Source organism: Perca fluviatilis, chromosome 4 (assembly GCF_010015445.1).
Source record: "Perca fluviatilis chromosome 4, GENO_Pfluv_1.0, whole genome shotgun sequence".
In the NCBI taxonomy this organism is placed as follows: domain Eukaryota; kingdom Metazoa; phylum Chordata; class Actinopteri; order Perciformes; family Percidae; genus Perca; species Perca fluviatilis.
The window spans coordinates 19,424,040-19,437,025 of NC_053115.1; the positions used below are offsets into that span (position 1 = coordinate 19,424,040).

Here is a 12,986-nt window from a genome sequence, read left to right on the forward strand (position 1 = left end):
GTTTTTAGTTTAGTTTTTAGTTTTTAGTTTTGTTAAAGTGATACTGTGCTTTCATGACAGTAGTCCTTAGTCTTTAACAGCTACAGGTTGTATTTGTGTGGTTGTGCATGGAGAGGGATGGGGGGGGGGATGGAGACCACAGCTCTGGGGAAGAAGCTGTTCCTCAGTCTGTTAGTCTGGGTTTTTATGGTTCTGTATATATTTTCATATTTTTTTATTTTATTTCTGCAGACAAACACATACAATTACAGTATTCCCAAACGTGAAAAATGCATTTACTTTTAAGGATTAAAGTAGGCTACTTGATAGTGTTTGTTTATATGAACAACATCTAGTTTTGACAGTAAGAAAGATAGCTAGTTTAATATATGACTAGACTTGGTGATAGTTGAATTTGCACGTCAACGTAGAGCAAAATAATTTGGTGGCTGCAAATTAGATCACGGACCCCCATTTAATAACATTTTGTCCCAGGGTCCCCCACCAGATAGGATTTTTGCTTTTAGATGTTTTAGAAGTGTATGAAACCCATGACCAATATAGTCATACATTCTGTCATTGTGTTACTTATGGATGTAATTTAGCCCTATAGTGAAAATAAATGATCCCCTTTTTGCTGGGAACCCCCTCAAAGACCCCTGGGGGTCCCCTACCCAACTTTGAAAACCACTGTTATAGTAGGCGATATAATAGTAATACGCAAATTGTATTATTTAAAAGTAGTCTGTGAATTGTATTAATTATTATTAGGCTACCCATTGATTTAAAACCATTGATATATAAAAGTTTAAAACAGCAACAGCGGCACTTCAACCGTCTAAACTGTGCTTCCTGGTTGAACGCAGGGGGGGTCGTTTGATTGAACACTACGCTGAACTGCAACTCGTCCAACATGGCTGGCCAGGAAGATCCAGTGCAAAGAGAGATTCACCAAGATTGGGCGAATCGAGAGTATATAGAAGTTATAACGAGCAGCATAAAAAAAATCGCCGATTTTCTCAACTCCTTTGGTAAGCTTTTAACGAACAATTTTACAGATACGAGCACTAATATTGATGCTTTCAATGGCCACTCCCAGTTAGCAATTAGCTTTATCGTTAGCTGTGAGCTTGTTATTGTTTTCTCGTGGAAGTACCGTGGCAGTTTGGGTTCGAGTCACCTTAACGTTACATTTTGTTTCGCTTGTTAACTCATGTTGGCAAGTGGCAAACCATTAGCTAAATTAAAAGACTCACGTTAACGTAACTGGATTCAAGTGTTGAGACGGCTAATGGCTGTTAGGCCACTGCAAATGCTAGTCTGTTCGGCTGACAGTAACGTTATACCAGCAGCAGCATAACCCCCTGAATTTAAATAATGATGAAATAATGATCTCTCAGAAATTGTTGCCAGTAACAGTGAGTGACGTTGTTCACTATTGTCTAGTGAACGTGATTGTAATTGACAGCATCGACACACTACGCCTCATATTAAATGTCATGAGTTTTTATGGTTAACGTTAACGTTACATGCTATATACAATTTATCGCACTCAGATATGTCGTGTCGATCCCGCTTGGCCACTCTCAATGAGAAGCTGACAGCGTTGGAGAGGAGGATTGAATATATTGAGGCGAGAGTAAGTATACTGCATTGTAATATAGCAATCCATTGGTTATTTATATTTGAATATTTCAAAATGATATACCCATTACATCAGAATGAGATGTATTGCCAAAGTAAGTTTTCACTTGCATGGAATTTGAATTTGCCTTGGTGTGTTTGGTGAATACAATACAGTAGTATAGTATAGTTTTGTGCAGGTTGTGCAAATTATTAATCAGGGGATGTGCAAAAGTTCACAGTATATATTCTATGCGTAATGGTCAGGGATAATAGTCCAGGATGTGTGTTAATATAACCTGTAACATAATTATTTGTCTCATTATAGGTCACGAAAGGAGAGACCTTGACCTAGATATCATCATGGGAATTCATAGCATCCAAGACCTACCTGTCCACCCCCCCTCCCTGAATTCTTTGTAATAAGTGTGATGGATTCCACCCTCCTTTTTTGGGACCATATGGACCATTTTTATATTATAAGGCTGAGTTTTGTGTTGATTTATCTCATGACACATCTGTATAGAAAATATGGGTCGGTTTTGGGTGTCAGTGACTCAAGCTTCATTAATGTTACAAAACAAAAATAAGCTCCATGAGTATTGGTTTCATAAAATCTTGTGACGCTCTATTATGGATTATTACAACTTGTTGACCATCTGCAGTGTCATTACCACATCAGAGATTTATGAGAGAGTAACATCCTTGTGTGCCAAGTTGAACAATTAATTATGTAGTCAGCGTTATTGAAGACCTGCTTGTACAGTAAACTGTTTTGTGATGATTTAAATTCTGTAATAAATGATTAACAATTACCTTGTTTTATGTTGTAGCTTACCTTAGTCAGATTCAACGTTATTGACCAGGTACTGTATGTTGACACATTCAATGAGTTTAATTCTCAGTAGCTCACAATATACAGACTAGACAAGTTAACAGGAAGATACAAATATCGACAAACCACTAAACAAAGATAAGTAAACACAAACATGTACAGTAACGTAAAGTATTATTACATGCCATTGTACAGGCGAGAGGTGGACACCAAACTGTATAGTAGGTCAAATTGTTATTCAATATCACAGCACTGGCATGACTGCTGGAATTAATATTGTAAATAAATCTAGTATGAACAATAAATTGTATGGTTTTGTGATTAGGTTGAAAATCAGAAACTGGAATTGAAATTGCCCAGATAAGAGCTACACATTCAAAAGTAGAGTGGGATTTATTAGTAGTTTATTTCAATTTGCTATATGATCCAACTTACTGAAAGTCTTAATGTGAAAATGTTGCTAATCTTTAAAAAGCACTAAATTATAATGAAAACACCATACATGGCCTACTGTCTGCAAATGTGGCATGCTAAAAAGCTACATACCCAGTAAAATGGCCGAAATGCACAGTGGGGATTTTGCCCTTAGGTTGGCCTTTCAGGCAGTACAAACGCTGGACATTGAGATGTTAAGGTAGCATGCCTCCTTCTTTAGCATTGGTAGGCAGATAGCTGTAACAATCTAAGACCCCAACGTTTTAATCTACTACACTAAACATCATTAATTGTTGGGACCGACTAAAAAGACAAAGAGCTAATGACCAAGTGCTGCCTGTGAGACAAATACAGGGCAAATATATTAATTTCCCAAAATGCACCGGGCTATACACCAATGCATCTTGGGACAAAGAAGGTGTCGTTGCAGTGTTGTGAGAAGTCCTTGAACGTGAGATGAATTTTCTTAGCCACGATTTTTCAAATACATTTTTGAAACACCATTAGTGGGTACTAATATTATTTAAAAAACTACACTGGTGAGTTATTGTACATTCAGACTGGAAACTAAAACAATCTTATGGCTTCTCACATAAGTTATGTCTGTTTGCTAACGTCAGACTGGCAGATCCATGTAGCTAACGTTAGCTAGCTAACTAGCTAGCTAGCTATGTTAACGTTAATGGTTTACAAGCAGTTTGTTGTGCTCATAATTCGACTGTAGTTGAACTGTTGCATTTTAAGAAACTAAAAACACATCAGTGTTTGTATAAATCTAAACTTTTGGCATTTGTGCTTCCTAGAGTCGTGTTTGTGCAGTTGGGACAATGGGAGCTGATAAAAGGTGAGTAACGTTAAGCGCTGTTCGCCATGGTAGGTGTGGCTAACTAAAATGGCAGTGTTCTTTTTGAGTTGGTTCAAATTCCTTACACGAACGTTAAATAGCACCCAGAACGCATATAAACAATAACGCTAGCGTTAGCCTTTAGTAAATAGCGTTCAGGTAAATGTTGTCAGGCCATTTCAGTCAACTGTGAAACCTAACCTTACCATTTCTTCGTAACCATTGGGTCCCTCTTAAAGCCAATAGGAAAATAATTGTACTACTATTTTAGCCCATGAATCCAAATGGCGTATTGAATACTGGAAGTAAAATTCGAAACATTAAATTAGCGTGACACAGGAAAAGTATAAATGTTTAACTGGTATAATATAGTAATGAAATGACCCCTCTCTTTGCTTGTTTAGCAGAGCTAAGCAGTGTGCTCTCCAGTTTGAGAGAAAGTTGCATGTCAGGGCTGTTGATGTATCCAACTCCTGAAACGAGACAGTGACTCATTTAATGGTTAGGTTGTTACACAGTTGCCCAGCATCTCTCTGCAGCCTTAAAAAAGTCAAGAAATATTAGACCGGCAGAAAATCCTGCTGTGTGTGTTGAGTGTTCTTTTTTTCTGGAAATATTTGGACTACCAGAATACCAAAAACATTGTTTGAGTGTTTATAAAATTTAAACAAATGTATAATTGAACATTTTTGCTATGCAGAAGCACTGTAACACACACTGTAAGTGTTGAAGCATTTTCATGTAAATGTCTGACCATACTTGAGGCAGTGCCTCTACAACAGGTGAATAAACACAACAGAATAAATCATGCTTATTTTTTTTTTGTCTAATGTTAATCAAGGAATTATGTTGGTGAGTTTGCTGATAAAATAGTATTTGATTGATATAAGGAATATTGTGCAAGTGCAGACTAGTTGTACTGATGAGTTGTTCTGCCTTTCAATGTCCTCCTGAATAGGATTAGTCGGACGGAACGTAGCGGTAGATATGGCTCTAACCAATCCCGCGATGAATCAGAATGGCGCGACAGGCGAGAGAGGGACCAAGAGCGTGATCACAACATGCGCCGCTGGGGCGAAGAGAGACGCAGTGAGCGTTTTGAAGGAGATCGTCGAGGATCAAGAGACAGTCCAGAGGTAGTTATTATAATATCAGTGATTTTAATGGTAGTATAATGTATTATTAAAAATACTTGTTGTTTGATGACATCCACACTTAACTGATGCACCGATATATTTGTTTGAAAGCAAAGAGAAAGGAAACGACGCAACAGCGATAGATCAGAAGATGGTTATCACTCTGATGGCGACTACCCAGAGCAGGATTACAGAAGGGAGCCTGGGGAGGAGAAGAAGAGTAAGACCATCATGCTCTGGGGTCTGTCTCCTCATGTCACTGAAGATGATGTAAGTATTTAGTTTTGTTCAGCAGAAATGCAGCCTTTTAGTGTTTATTTTGGTTTAATGTATGTGCACCACTCATTCTAAAAGAATTGCCTTTTGAAAGTGGTAGGTTTTGAATCATGATAGTAACATACCATCTGCACGTTGTTCAGATTTGTTTTGCCATAGACCAACTGGAGGGACCGCAGCCAGTGGATGTTAGGCTGATGAAAAAGAAAACAGGTGAGAACCAGATAAATGACGGACCTCAGCCTCCCCCCAATCTTTGACCATAGGGCAAATCTGCTTCCATTCAGACCCATTTCCCATAGCAGCTAGGAAAGAATAGTATCAAGGTACTTGAAAAAGGATTTGAAATGTTGATTTAAGACTTAAAATTTCCATTCAATGTGGATCCTTTTAAGGTAAGTAAGTGCAGCAGTTGCAGTTTTAACAAAAACCCTATTGGCAGAAACACTTTGTTTTTGAGTGTGTTTCAAAAGTGGTATTCAGCAGGAATTCTTGCTATGGTAAAACTCCTAAGGAGTGGCCTATTGTGTACCAAACAGGGCCTGGGTCGTGAAGCAGTTTGTGGAAGAGTTTGAATAATATGCCCATGGACTCTTAACTAACACGCCTCCCGTCTATATTTGAATGCTGTCTCTAGGTATAAGCCGTGGTTTCGCCTTCGTGGACTTTTATCACTTGCAAGATGCTACCCGATGGATGGAGACCAATCAGGTTGCTTCACAATCGCCAAGTCTAGTTTTAATCTTGGGGATATGATGAAAAATAACCCAAAAGGCAACCAAAGTGCATAAAATAGTGTTGAAACTACAGATTTTTTTGAAGTATGCCACAGAGCAAAACTATTTGATTTGTATTCTAGTAGAGATTATTATATACATGATTTACAACTTAATATTAACTTAACAAATCTGCTGTTTAGTTAATTGCAATGGCAGTAGCATCAAAGCTGCAGTTTTGACTCCTATTCTCAGGTTATCTCACAAGATAAGGGATACTTTGTCAATTTGAAACCAGCTCTGTGTCATCTTTCTGTGGTCAGTGTGTTTAGATGAACAGTGTTTGGCTTTCTTGTGTGGTGCCAGTGCGCTGAGCAGCGGAGTTCTGCCAAGATCTGCTGGATGATGCAAAACTCCGGCGGACTTCTGTGACGCGCTTCGCACCATCCAGCGGATCTCGGCAGACCTTTGCTGCTCTGCTGCGTGTGGAGCTATGGAGCTATGGAGCTATGGAGCTCTGTTCACTAGCACCATGGAGGGATGCCAAAACACGTTTCATCTAAACACAATGCCCACACTGACACAGAGCTGGAGTTAAATTATCAAAATATCTCTTTAAGGAATCTGCATTTAAGATAATGAACACTATCTTTATCTTGCTGATAAAGGCATTATCAAAGATAATTCAGAGTTGAATGTAAGCTCAGCCTATTCTATTTAAGCCTACTCCTCAGTAGATGAGGTTTCTTTTTAATATTTTTTTTTTCTTCTTTAAAGCAGTCAAAGATGTCTGTTAGGGTCACATTGTACACTTTGCTCCAGCTCAGCCTGGGCACTCGGGTCCCAAACACCTAAACCCCTCTGTACATCATTCTCACATATACATCATGTGCCTGTCTCGTCTTTAACACAAAGGCTATCTGTTGGGGGTCCCTCTTCCCCTTCTCTCCCTTCCAACACTGCTTGCTCTGTTGATGAGATTGATGCTTGCCAGGAATGCTTGAGTGACTTTTGTCGTCCTCTTTCAGAAACGTCTGACCATCCAAGGCAAAAGCGTGGACATGCACTACAGTCACCCCAGAAACAAGTATGAAGACTGGCTCTGCAACACTGTAAGTTAATGATCTGTATTGGTTTCATGGCCATTTTATCTAAACAATGCTACTACAGAACACGTCATACACAGAGGCCTATATATGTTAGGCCCATAGGTTAAATTGTTGCAGTCCTGTCAGCTTATTTTGTGGTACACCTACATTTGAATAAGTGGTAAAGGTTAGGTTGTGTCTCAGGTAAGTATGGTATGCTGCACCAATATAGATTGGTTCAGGGCTTTAGTAGGTGTATAATAAAAATGATGTGAACGGTTACTTGCAGTGTGGCCTGTACAATTTCCGGAGGAGGCTGAAGTGCTTCAGGTGTGGAGCAGCCAAAGCCGGTAAGTAGTTAAATCAATAAGAGGCCACTGACTGCAGACATCCGGGCAGCCTGTGGCAACATTGCTGGGATGCAAAGCAAAGTTTGTGTTTTTGGTGTTGTAAAGGCCTAGTAAACCAAAATATATGGATTCATAAGTGTCACCACTGTCAGATGTAGGCAAAATGCATAGATGGGAAACAGCATGCATTCTTTCCTTGCTACCTGACAATAATACAAAATGGGGACAAAACAAAATACATAATGGAGTTTATGAAATAGGCTATCCAGTGTTTCCCATACATTGATTTATTTTTGGTGGCCCGCTACAATATCAACGTTGACCGCCACATATTGATACAGAAATTGAATTTTTTTTTTGACAGAGTAACATGTAGACAAAGAATCTGAAGATTGTCATACAAAAACGCATCACAATACTAAAAAATATCATAATAAATAGTTTTATAACTGCTTATCCCCCTCCACCCCCTGTCAGCCACCACCAGAAATACACTCTAATTTTGTGGGAAACACTCTGATATTGTAAATTCCGACTCATTTTAGCTTTTCGACACTTTATACCCCATTTCCAGTTCTTTGATTCAACAGTTCTGAACGTTCTGTTAATGGACCTCTTACTTCTGTCATTTTTTCAACAGAAAGTGAAACCAGCAGTAATACTGGAGTCTCTGAAACTCAACCCAGCGGAGATTTCTATGGCGACAGTAAGGACTTCTCTTTTATAGATGCAATGTCCTACTTAGTTGAAAATGAAAATATAATATCCATATCCATGGTAGGTTGTTTTTAAATATAGACTTTTGTCCTGCACAGCAATCATCCTGAGAAATATTGCTGCTATGACCAACGTGGAAGCCATCTTGACATCCCTGGCACCATATGCTAATCTTTCATCTAACAACATTCGCCTCATCAAGGACAAGCAGACAGGCCAGAACAGAGGCTTTGCGTTTGTACAACTGTCCTCTCCTCTGGTAAGGCATACTTTTAACATATACAAATGAACATTGTCACAATTTACCGTTATAACAACCAATCACTTACCAGTGGCTTCCATTTGCCTTTCTACTGATCTTAAATATTTCTCCTTGATGAACTTGACACCTCATTTATGCCTGCATTTCACTTAAAATTGTATATCACTCCTTTTTTACAGGAAGCCTCTCAGCTGCTAACCATCTTACAGGGACTGCAGCCGCCTCTAAAATTGGATGGAAAAACAATTGGGGTGGATTATGCTAAGAGCGCTAGAAAGTGAGTATAAAAGTGTATAATTTGCCTTGAAACGTTTTACCTACATCAATATTGGTAACGTTTTAATTCCCTTTGCAAATTGCCTGTTTTGATCCACATAAAGAGAAGAGAGATTCATCCACGCTGAAATTAAAGGTGGAAATAAAAAAAAATGTTTGCCCTTTGCCTGTTTTAGAGACCTTTTACTACCTGATGGGAATCGTGTCAGTGCCTTCTCTGTGGCCAGCACAGCCATTGCTGCAGCCCAGTGGTCTTCAAGTCAGGTATTTTCTGTCAACATCCTGGGATTTATCATCTCCCAGTGTTATTGTAACAGGCTCATAACCCATGCTTGACCTTTTCAGCCACAGCAGAGCTCAGAGGGAATGTCAGAGTACAGCTACCTGCAAGAAGGCTATACTCCAATGTCACAGGTTAGTAGAACCAATGAAACAAACATTGTAACTGATCATCTGTAACTTGAGAGCAGAGGCATTGATATATTTCAATTAGTTTGCTTTAAAGATGCATTCAATAAAAAATGTCTCTTTAGTAACACCTAGTGGCCGCTATAGGAGGCTGCAACACGGACAGAGAAATAATTGTATTTGATTCACCATTGTCAAGCTTATTGACCATTATATACATAAGCCTCAGAGATAAGACATGAGGCTGTACCTTTAGATCATAACAATGTTTTAAATATTCAGCCAATGTTACAAAGTTTACACTGGCAAGTATTCACATCCTCCTTTGGGTTAAAAAAAAACTGATTTAGTTAAAGGAGGTTTCTCCCTATTGAAATAAAAAAAAAATTCAAATTTTGTATTTCAATGAATGACTTCTTTCAACAGGAATACCAAGTGTACTACCAGCAAGCAGCAGCAGCCAGCACCTCCCAGGGAAATGGGATTCTAGGAGGTATGCGATGCTTTCACATCTTTAGTAAATGTTGATACAGATACTATCATTATTGGAACCATTTGATATTACAGTAAAATGTAGTTTTCAGCACTTTTTATGCAATGACATGCAGCTTAGATTTGTTCATACTAAGGTTGTAGGAACAACAAACACAGCAAGTGGGTAAACCCTGCTTTTAGAAGCAACAAGCACAGACAAAAGAGTTTCTGCTAGATTCTGAACAACTTTATAATTTGACTCTGTTTTCACTGTGATGTTGAGTGTTGTCACAGAGCTTTGCTTTTCCAATTTCAGCTGCCCCAGGTGTAAAGATTGTTCCAACTGTAGCTGGAGTAGTAATCGCGCAGACTGCACAAGTCTACCAACCTCATATAATTGCGCAGCCAGCAGTTCAGGTAACATATATTTTTGTTAATACTGTAATTATGCTATAGTACGATTTATTAAAATGCATGGTGTAACAATCTCTAAACAACCATTACATTAATTGCAGGCATTGTCACTTGCCCAGCAATTGGAGGCGAAAGCCCACACAGGACATCTTTCAGGCATTGAAGCTGCGTCTGTGCCTGGTGGCCTTGTAGCTTCTGCCACTGTTACCGCTGCCAATACATTAGCAGCCTCAGCTGACGCAAGCACTGGTATGAGCACACAAGATCCCTTAACACCTGTCCTGTTGTGGTGTGATGCGCATAAAGAGAAAATCCTCTTGAGGTCACTGTCATGGCCATACTGTATATAGTATAGAGTACAGCTTGAAATTGAATTCGGTTCTGCCTGTAGTTTAAGAGCAGTATGTCCTGAATTTAAAATAAATTGCTCAATAGCAAACTGATTCAAAGCGTTACATTTACAAACAAGACAGCCACGACTAGTCTTTCATCTGACTGACTGAAAAATGCCTTTAGCGTGACTTCAGTGGGGAAGGCTGGGAAGACTTAATGCTGGGGCCACTTATTGATTTAGCAATAATTCAGCAATATTGGTTACTAAAATGTTTTTTAATGCTTGAAAACTTTTCCACTTTTCTAAACTTGTTGTTATAATCGACAGTTCCTGATACGTCCACCTATCAGTATGACGAGTCTTCTGGCTACTATTACGATCCTCAAACTGGCCTCTACTATGACCCAAGCACTCATGTAAGTAGTGCAGAGCCACCATGTGTGAGTCACTTGGTTTTCTGTCATGTTGGTGAAAGTCACACAAGTTCACATTGTTTTGATTATGTGCATTGGTGTTTGTCTCTATTCAGTATTACTACAACTCTCAGACCCAGCAGTATCTGTACTGGGACAGTGAGAAGCAAACATACGTACCTGCCTCAGCCGATGCAAATGCTGCACTAAATGATAACGCAGCAGCAGGCGGCAAAGAACCTAAAGAGGGCAAGGAGAAAAAGGACAAGCCCAAAAGCAAGACTGCTCAGCAGGTATCGTGATAGGAATTCTATATCAGCACATATTGTCTGTTATGCATGGCTTCTTCAACTTCTATGTAGCCTTTTCTGAATATTTTGAATCATCCATTTTATCATTATCATTTTTAAACTTTAACCTCTTGTTCAAATCTCTTTTGATTTTTATAGATTGCTAAAGACATGGAACGGTGGGCTAAAAGTCTCAACAAGCACAAAGACAACTTCAGGAGTAGCTTTCAGCCCATTAGTCAAGAAGAGAGGAAGGAGGCAGCAGCTGCTGATGCTGGCTACATACTGTTTGAAAAGAAGGTAATCCAGTAAAATTCAATATCTTCTGAGACCGCATGTGTAAGCTTTAGACTTTAACATCCTAAATGGGATGATTTATTTGTTATATTATTATATTTTAGCAGGCAGGCAGTCTAGACAGACTCATTCCAGAAGTACCAAGGGGCCCTGAGGAGGAACCACCAACCAGCTCACTGAACACTTCCAAGGTGAGTGTTTTCTGCATCCCTTTTCCTTTGCTGTGTTAAAGCTTTTCTTGTCACAGCTGTTTTAATTGCATTGTAAATATATGCACTGCCATATGTGTTCTTTATGTTAACATTTACACCTGCCCTTTTCTATCCATGGTTTGGTTAGTGTGGCCTTGTGGCAGCCTACAGTGGAGACAGTGACCCTGAGGAGGGGGTAGCAGAGCCTGATGGGGGTGAAGGAGGCCAGGACAAGCTGACAGACTGGACAAAGTTAGCCTGCTTGCTGTGTAGAAGACAGTTTCCCAACAAAGAGAGTCTAATTCGACATCAGCAACTCTCTGACCTCCACAAGGTAACATCACACAAGATTGTCTTCAGGACTAAGTAGGGGGGGAAAAAAAAGAGTGTCATTAAAGAAAAACATAAGACCATGAATTCACGGAGGTATTCATTTCATCTTTCTTAGAAAAACATGGAGGTTCTCCTCAGATCCAAAATGACCGAAGCAGAGCTGGAAGAGTTGGAGAGAAAAGAAACTGAGGTTTGTATTAATACAGAATTGCTAAAGTCCTGTGGTTGCCCTACTTATTGTGACAGCATTTTAAAAACCTTTTTGTTTTTGTTCTTCTGGTAAATAGCTGAAATATAGAGACCGTGCGGCTGAGAGGAGAGAAAAATATGGCATCCCTGAACCCCCAGCGCCCAAAAAGAAGAAGTTTAGTCAACCAACACCAGTAATGTAAGCAACTTAGTTGTGTTAAATTACTGATTTGTGTGAAATGCTATTGCCTGTCCCTGCAGAGCTCAGTTGTTAATTGTGTGTGTGGGTTTTATTTTTTAAATTTTTTTAGTAATGTTGTAATCATTAAAATGTCCCTTTTTCTCCTGTGCAGTAACTATGAACAGCCCACTAAAGACGGCCTTAACAGTGACAATATTGGGAACAAAATGCTGCAGGCCATGGGATGGAAGGAGGGTAAAGGTCTCGGTCGCAACCAGCAAGGCATCACTACACCAATTGAGGTATTCACAACATTTACCTGGTGGTGTCGGGTGTGTCCAGTACCTATCCGCATCAATAACTGTATATATGTCAAGTACAAGGTACTAAGGTTTATGGTTTTCCTCCTCAGGCACAGTTGAGAACAAAGGGAGCTGGACTTGGCACTTCAGGCACCAACTACACTCTCTCTGCTTCAGACACGTACAAAGACGCAGTCCGCAAAGCCATGTTTGCGCGCTTCACTGAATTGGAATGAGTTGTTAGTCTCAAACTAAAATTATTTATCGTCATGGTCTGCAGATTATTGCTTTTTTTCTTCAACAATGTAGTGAATTGGCATTGAAGCAAAAGAGAGGTTCTCCCTTAAGGATCTCTTTCCATGTGTGATGATTATGCCTTTTGTAAAAATGTTTAAACCAGACAATAGAAAAAATCGGTAATGGAGGCTTATTAAGATGGTGAAGAATATAATTTATAAATTGTACATAGGTTAAAAAGTAAATTTACTTCCCTCGTTTACATATTTCTTCTGTGTTAATGCCATTTTTTTTTTTTTATCTTTTTTTGTCGGCATGTTAAGATTGTACAGTTTATACAAAGGTCTTGTCTGTTTGTACAGAAAATAAATGACATAAATGATTAA

The 12,986-nt window shown here is 39.1% G+C and overlaps 2 protein-coding genes across 4 annotated transcripts; both read left to right on the plus strand.

The window, feature by feature from the left end:
- Window positions 1–826: 826 nt before the first annotated feature.
- brk1 (BRICK1 subunit of SCAR/WAVE actin nucleating complex) lies at window positions 827–2,417 on the plus strand. Its single transcript, XM_039797197.1, has 3 exons — window positions 827–1,010; window positions 1,536–1,618; window positions 1,931–2,417. Exons 1-3 carry the CDS (start codon window positions 893–895, stop codon window positions 1,955–1,957), a joined length of 228 nt encoding a protein of 75 aa, XP_039653131.1. The 5' UTR covers window positions 827–892; the 3' UTR covers window positions 1,958–2,417.
- An 816-nt stretch (window positions 2,418–3,233) lies between these two features.
- Window positions 3,234–12,986, plus strand: rbm5 (RNA binding motif protein 5). Of its 3 annotated transcripts, none has more exons than XM_039797194.1 (25): window positions 3,234–3,323; window positions 3,676–3,716; window positions 4,675–4,852; window positions 4,964–5,122; window positions 5,272–5,341; window positions 5,766–5,839; window positions 6,873–6,956; window positions 7,222–7,282; window positions 7,923–7,988; window positions 8,098–8,258; window positions 8,441–8,538; window positions 8,714–8,801; window positions 8,883–8,951; window positions 9,372–9,438; window positions 9,736–9,836; window positions 9,935–10,082; window positions 10,495–10,583; window positions 10,697–10,873; window positions 11,030–11,170; window positions 11,275–11,358; window positions 11,507–11,692; window positions 11,807–11,881; window positions 11,979–12,079; window positions 12,234–12,363; window positions 12,474–12,986. In XM_039797194.1, exons 1-25 carry the CDS (start codon window positions 3,270–3,272, stop codon window positions 12,597–12,599), a joined length of 2,628 nt encoding a protein of 875 aa, XP_039653128.1. In that variant the 5' UTR covers window positions 3,234–3,269; the 3' UTR covers window positions 12,600–12,986. The 3 variants fall into 3 exon arrangements, with proteins under 3 accessions (XP_039653128.1, XP_039653127.1, XP_039653129.1); XM_039797193.1 differs by having other exon boundaries at window positions 3,235–3,323; window positions 11,272–11,358; XM_039797195.1 differs by having other exon boundaries at window positions 3,270–3,411; window positions 11,272–11,358.